Below are 7,500 nucleotides of genomic sequence, written 5' to 3'. Positions count from 1 at the left end.
TTGTCGTTCCGTGATAGAAGATCCAGACAATAACTGGAGCTGATGCAAGGTAATAGGACTCTGAGTTAAAAGCATCATTTCTATAAAGCTGTTGTTTAGCCAGGCATCCGTTCTCTGCCATTGTATTCAACTTCTGAAGTTGGTAAGTGATCATTGTGACGATGAAAAGTATTGCACTAAATCACCATCTGAATGAGGGAATATGCTTGGCCAATTTTCCCTTGCCACCTTCTTCCTACCTCCCTTAAGTTTTCCCACAGCCCCAGAACACCCTGTTGGGCCCTGCTGACCAGCCCCTGGGTCACAGGCTGGGGGCTGCAGGCTCTGCCTACAGCAGCCCCCCACCCCTGCAGACCTGCCCTGTCAGGGGGGGCTTTGTGGCCAACACGAGAGCCACTCGGCCAAGCTGCTGTTCAAAAATAAACCATTTTAGTATTAGTATTATTAATATTCTTAAGTAGCTGCTGCGCGAGTAAAGGTCATGTCACAGAGTGGCATTTTGCCAGGATATGACAACTCATTGATTGCGATTTTTCAACATATTAGTCTGGGGACACTGTGGTAATCGAAAACTATCCAGAACTAATGTATAAATAACTGCCTGCTACCCTGTGCTAAGGCAGCAAGAGTCTCCCGTACGCTCGAAGCCTTTCAAAGGTCTGAGAGGGAAGGCGAGGTCGTGGATCCAGCATTTTCATGTGCCAGAGGGTGTTTGTGTCGTGCCTCCAAATGCTGCCTAAGTTGGAGAAGGAGGAAAATCCTTTTGTTTGCACCCGAAGACAGCTCGAGTGTGTTCAAACTGTCAAATGTTGCAGCCTGCTCCTTTCTGAGTGAGGTGCTGTGCTTCACACATTTTCTTTATAGAAATATTAATATAAAACTCAAATATTTACACCTGCTATTTGAGCAGGAGGAGAAATGTTGAACCATTACACAGAACAGATTGTAGATTTTTCTCTAGAAAATTGTGTCACTGGCGGAATGAATAATAAATAATATAATTTCCATCACATTCAGGAAAAACATACTGTATGCGCCATAGAGTGATGGTCAAAAACTTGGATTATTTTTTGAGAGATTTCACTGCTAACGTTGGGTGTTGGGTGCGGTTTTTTAGATTAACATGCTCTGGCAGAATAAAAGAAGGCAAGAATTTAGGCAGGAGTGAAAAATGTATTCGAAATCTAAAGAAATGTTAATAGTACTCATTTGCAAGTAGTCATGAGGCTACAACCTTTGAAACAGGAGCTACAGTATATTGTGTAGAAGCCACAGATTAAGTAATATTTTTTCTTAAAAAACTGAAAATTGAGATTGGCAAAACAAATTGCCAATTGTTTGAATTATTAAGGGCCTATTTTAATAAAAGGGTAAATGTTTTAAAGACCTCAATTGAAGTGTGTTCACACTCTTTTAAACACCAAAATGGCTAACAGACAAAATGCCACTATTTTTGCATCTGTTTATGGCTTGGGGATCACAGGGAGAAGACAGAAATGCTGTAAATTTTGTAAAAAAAAAATAATTAAGAAACCTTGAGAAAGTAAAATCTGTCTCATGGATCATTAACACATTCTGATTTTTTTCAAAGAAGAAGATCCATATTTTCCTCTTTCCTGTCTCTTACATATTCCTCAGGTCTTTTGTGTGATTCCTGTGATTCAAAAAATTGCTCTGTAAAATGTTTTACAACGGGCTGTGGTTACAAGTTTCTGTGCAAGTCTGGCAAGTTTGAAAAAAAAAATATTTAAAAAAAAACCCCAGGCAAGCCATTGTAAAAATAGAAACATTAAAGCAATCTGTTATGCTTCTTGTTTACAACTCATCTGACATTAGGCTACTGAGGTTTATTACATGTAACAATTATATTTTGATTAGGATAGAGATATGTACAAAAATACTAAAATATTTCTATTCCCACATGAAAGGAAGGTATCTTGTGATTTAATTTCCAAAACGTTATGTAAATTTAAAATGTCAGAAAATGCAGAATTTAAATTTGTTCCTGCTTGTTTTGCAGTATTACTAGTTATTACAGTTAAGACCACTTTACTCTCCCAAACTTCTAACCCTCAGAGAAGAAGGGGAGAGAGAAAACTGTTACTGGCTTTCTGACAATGGCAGGGAGTGTGTTAAACCAGTGTAAAATTCAATTAAACTGTCTAGCCAGGTTTTTGAAGCTGAAATGCAGACCCTTTCAGTTAAGCTTCTTATTTTCCTGTGACCGACACCGGTGGATACTGTGTTATGCCAAAACCAACAGGCTGTAAAGCACCTTGTTTCATGCTCCTAGCTGATCAATATTTTTATTTTCCAGGCTTGCCCAGAAATATGGAGGCAGTATCACCTAACAGTAAGTAGAAACACCTTCTTTATTTTCTTCTACACCCAACCTATTTACTCTTCTGTGAACTGCTGACCATAAAATATAGACAAGCATCTTCTGCGAGAAGATAATAAACAACTGAAGAGTTTTTGAGCTGAAGAATGCAATGAAACACTATTTTTTAAACATCTTTAGAACTTATGATTTTGTTGTAATACTGTAATCAGTAAATGAGTGCCTTGCAGCACTCTCTCCTCTCAGTGACTACATTTACACATATGAAGAGGGTTAAATTTTAAGTTGAGATGCATCACAGAAGCAATAATCCCATCTCAGATATCCCAGCTGCTGGTAATTAGTCACTGTGTGCCACAAAGCTTTCTTTTAAATGAGTAAAATAAATCTCAGCTGTAGTCGAGATATTAAATTGAGAAGTACACTTTATAAACTTTTGCAGTTAATTTCTAATTGGTAGGGATATAGCTGTAACTTCTTTGGCCTGCATTAGTTGGTCTTTAATGGTTGAAACAAAAAAATAAAACTTTATGAACTGTCCCAGTGTATTACTTAAGGTTTTCATCATATGCAAAATAGAGATAAAAACAAAACAAAAAGCGTACAAATTTAGCTAATATTGAAACCTGGAACAGTATTTAGCTGGTTAAGACAATATTCAATGGATATGTGTCACAGATCTTGAGTGTATTAATTTATAAAATTATTACACATAAAAACACCTTCAAAGATGAGGATTTTTGCTGTCTCTGCTGCCCAGATAATCCTCATATGTAGTTACCTCTTATAATTAACCACTGCTGTCTGTTCAAATCAAAGTGGAAAAGTTTGTCCACTACTTTTCTTTGTGGTTCCTTGGTGTGTTTTTTTTCTTTTCAGCAATAAATGTGACACACTTTATAATTTGTTGCCTCCACCTTTTCATGATGTGGAATTCTCTTTTTTTCTGTTTTTGCTTCTAAATTCAGTGATTAGGAGAAATCTGTGCTTAAAACCTTTGTGCTTATGTTTTCTGCATAAGGATTTTAAAGCAAACATCTGTTTTGGAAATTCTCCACCGTCTCTGAGCATTTACTTTTAAAAATAATTAGCATTAGATTTTTTAAAAAAACAACTACAACAAAACATTAAAAGGTGCATTCACTGAGTATTTTTGTTTGCCTTTTTAAAGTTGCATGAAGAAAAAATATAAATCCTATTCTTCCTTAGAATCCCTAAGAGTGCATGTAAAAATGATTTCTGAAATGTTTATGGTATTTGGAATCCAATAATCAGATAGGTGAATTAAATGCAGTAATACATTGTGTTCTGATTTTTACTGAGGTATAAGATTTAATTAATTTAATCTTGCTTGCTGTTGAAAATTCCTCAAAAAGTGAGTTGTAATCAACACTTAGAAAATACTTATTTTTGTAAAAAAGTGTGAGGGATCTTAAACCAGAGCAAGTGGCCAGTAGGACAGAATTTGAGGTAGAAAATTTTATCTGTGAATTCTGTAGGAACTGTTCTGAGTTTACACTTGACTTATTATAAAGCTAACAACATTTGTCAAAACAGGCTCTTGTTAGAAAATGCTGCAGTTAAGAATACAAGTGCATTATTAAAAGTACCCTTTTGGAAATTTTGAAATGTGGTGAAATATGAGCACACGAAGAAAAAGTGACATTCAGTCAGATCCTGCCTACTGCTAAGTGATTTTTTTTCTTCATTTTGCAGCGGACTGCAAATTCTCTGCAAATAATCCAGATTTCTGGTGTGTGTTTCTGCATGTCTCAATTTTTTGCAAGACTCGCTTTGGCACAGAGTCACACTAGTGGTCAGGCTAAACCTGGAATTTAAAAAATTGTGCGGCAAAAGACACGCTTGATATTTAGAATAAGCTATTTGTTTAAGTGTGTGAGTCCCTGCTTTTATTGTTCCATTTAAATACTCTCTTTTGCACCCAAAGCAGAACAGAGATAAATCATGTTCTCACAAGAATCAAAACTTCTGTTGGAATAATGTGTATTTTATATATATATATATTTGTAAGTTGTAACTAAAAGCTTGAGATCTTTTACTCTCATATCAGTGTAGCAGTATTTCACTCTAGAAATTATTTCATAATTTTCCTAGCCTAGAATAAATATTCCTGTGCAGAGTAACTGTTTAAATGAAAATAACAGAAGTTTAAAAAGAAGCACTGCTGTGGTGGCTGCTGTGCTGCTGCCTGATCTTTAGCGAACAGACTCGGGGCTGCAGTGAGTTTTTCCTGTACTTTAGCCATGGATACAACCACTAGATTTAAATTGATTTTGGTAAATTGATCACAAGTGTCACACACACAGGTGCATATAAGTGCAAATAGAACAAGGTATCCAGGTTTGTCATTAAAGACCATTTTTATGACATTGCTTAGAGATAGCCATTTAAAAAATTGTCTAAATGTTTTGCTTTTTATAAAGTAATCTTAGTTAATTACTGTGAATGCTTGAGAAAAAAACACACAGCCTTCCACCTTTCTCTTTTGTGAAGCTTTTGGTGATTTTATTCATTATCTGGCTCTTTCCTAAGAGATGGACTGCCATCTATTGACTTCTGGTAGCCCCTGCACAGAAACGTGGATTGACTAGAACAATGACTAAATAAGAAACCCATTCTGCTCTTATGGGTGGTGGTAGGTTTTTGTTTACAATAGCTGTGGTGACAAATTTTGGCACATTGCAAATAATTTGTTACATGGGCAGAAATGTCTTACTCCAACCAAAACAGACTGCCAGTGCAAGAAATCTTAGGAGCAGCTGAAATGGCAAAAAGGATTATAAGTGGAATATTTTAATTTGCCTTTTGATAGAAAAAAAGATTATCATATTGTATTCAATGAAGCTTAAATTTAAAGACTCTATGATAATCAAAGCTTTATAACTGGATGAAGTTACTTTCTTTAAACTTGTTCTTTCAACTCTGTTAACTAAAATTATTCTGCAAAAACCAATCAAAGTCAGCAGAACAATCCAAATCCCACTGAGGTTTAAAATAATATTTAATAACCTCTTTAAGATGGTGATTTAAAACTTTTACAAATAATTTCCATTGTGCCTGCTCTCTATGCATTTCTTCTATATCAGAAGAGGGAAATTACATTTGTCAAAACATATTTTAGATTTTTCTTCATAGATTTTAGATTTTTCTTCATTTATTGCCTATTTGCAATAAATAGGTGGGTGTCAATACCCGCTTATGTTTATCAAAGGGGTTATTATCACTTCAAATAATAACACCAGGACTTCATTTGCAGACCCAGGAAAAGCAGTTTTGGTCATAACTTACTGTGGTGTAAATAATAACACGTAATTTTTTCACACACAAGGCATTTGAAGGTCTCCTAAAGCTCTTTGTTCTAGATTATTAGGAAGCTTAGCTTACAACTTTGTCTTTCTGAATGCCAGATTCTCCACAAACCCAGAGAAATACAGTTTGTGATCCACAGGACATGCCATCGCATCCCTTTTTTCCATGTCTTAAGGGTTCTGGGGGTGCTCCTAGCAGGGCTTTCTTGTCCTCAGAATGCCTCCCTTCTTTTCATTCCCTTCTCTTGTTGTTTTGGATTTCAGCTGTAAAGGTAGAGACATTTATTAAATATTTTATACTCAAGTGGGGGCCAGTTCATGGCCGCCTATTTACGGAAAAAAAAAAACACCACAAATGCCCAGCGCCAGCCGCGCCGGGAAGCGATCCCGCTGCTGCGGGGCAGGGATGTTTGGCGCGGGGTGGGCAGCAGCATGGCTGGGGGGACACAGAACCCCTCTGGGTGTGGGAGCTCAGGGGGCTGGAGCTGCCTTCCCGGGGCGTGGGAGCTGCTGGCCTGGACCAGCCAGGGGCTTTGGGGTCCACCCTGTGCCCACCCTGCCGGGAGGCCAAGACCAGAAATCGCTGCTGTTGGCTCTCACCTTTCCACCCAGCAGGGACATCACCACAGAAAAAAAGAGGAAATTTCTTTCCGGCCTGTGGTGACCCATGTTTTGCTTCAGGCATGAAGATGTGCTTCCTCCGGGAGAGCCCCTGAGGTGCTGGGGGGTCCCCAGAACACCTGCAAACGGCCCCCTCAGGGAGTCAGCACTGGAGGAGCGGCCGCAGTGCTCAGAGGGACACAAAAACCCACCTGGGCAGCCCGGCCCAGCAGCAAGGTGTAGACACAATCATCACAAAGGAATTAAAGTTGGAAGTATTAGTATCTTCTTCACTAAATATCTAGAGAAAAATGAAATTTCCTCCCTAGAATGGGCAGAGCACAATTTTTATTTTTCTAAGGTGTTTCTTGGTATATATGCTTATGTTAAAGAACAGATCCTGCTCAGATGAGGTGTTTTCTTTCTGTAGGAATTGCTCATTTTTAATAACCTCTTCCTCCCCCTGAACTGCTCTGGCCATACGACTCCTTCCCCCATCCCCTGCCTTCACCAACCTCATTTATATTAAAGCTCTTAGGCCAAGATGGCCACCAACAGAGTTTTAGAACCATCAGAATTTTTAACTAGCAGAAGCTATCATTTAACATGCTTTTTGACAGTTTGTTAATCTTACTTTTAATCCACTTACATAAAAGAAAGTGAACCAGGAATTGGCTGGTTTGGCCTCTGTGTGTAAAAGACATGAAGGGACAATGCATCTTTTGTGTTTAAATTTTGCGCTCGGATTTCTTTATGTGGATTATTAAAATTCCTCATGGCCTGCCACTTTTTTTTTTCTGAAATGAAAACGTAAGCAGTGTTCTTAAAGTCAGTTTGAGTCCTTTAAAATGGGACTTTCAGAAGCAGAACATTTAAGATACTGCTCTAGCAGAAAATATTGAGGCTTGAGCGAGCGTTTGGTTTCCGACAAGCCTTGTCGGTTTTGTGTGGTGAGGGAAGGGATAAGGTGAGGAGCATTTTTGGGAGGAGATGAATCCTGGCCCCCACATGCAGGGACGGGACGTGGCCGCAGTGCCACCTCCTCTGCTTCTTGCCTGGCACAAGATCCTCACGTTGGGTATTCCAGCACTTCACCAGTTCCTCTCCAGGTGTTTTAGGGTTATTTTTATCAACTCTAGTAAAAATACCACTTTGTTTAATGTATGGGCACTGTAGTTCTGAACGTTTTGTAACCGCGGAGCAGGCCCTTGTGTGCCATGTTGGTACTGT

The 7,500-nt window shown here is 38.2% G+C and overlaps 1 protein-coding gene across 1 annotated transcript in view; it reads left to right on the top strand.

Moving 5' to 3' along the window:
• The window catches only part of ZCCHC7 (zinc finger, CCHC domain containing 7), a 106,793-nt gene that overhangs the window by 80,590 nt on the left and 18,703 nt on the right, over positions 1 to 7,500 (top strand). The window contains exon 5 of the mRNA XM_010005526.1: positions 2,318 to 2,353. Coding sequence (XP_010003828.1) covers positions 2,318 to 2,353 — 36 coding nt within the window. The remainder of the gene's footprint in view (positions 1 to 2,317; positions 2,354 to 7,500) is intronic.

The sequence above is a fragment of the Chaetura pelagica genome, unplaced genomic scaffold (assembly GCF_000747805.2).
Source record: "Chaetura pelagica isolate M959 unplaced genomic scaffold, ChaPel_1.0 scaffold499, whole genome shotgun sequence".
Taxonomy (NCBI): Eukaryota; Metazoa; Chordata; class Aves; order Apodiformes; family Apodidae; genus Chaetura; species Chaetura pelagica.
The sequence above is the reverse complement of the archived record's forward strand: the minus strand, read 5'-3'. Positions and strand labels throughout refer to the sequence as shown.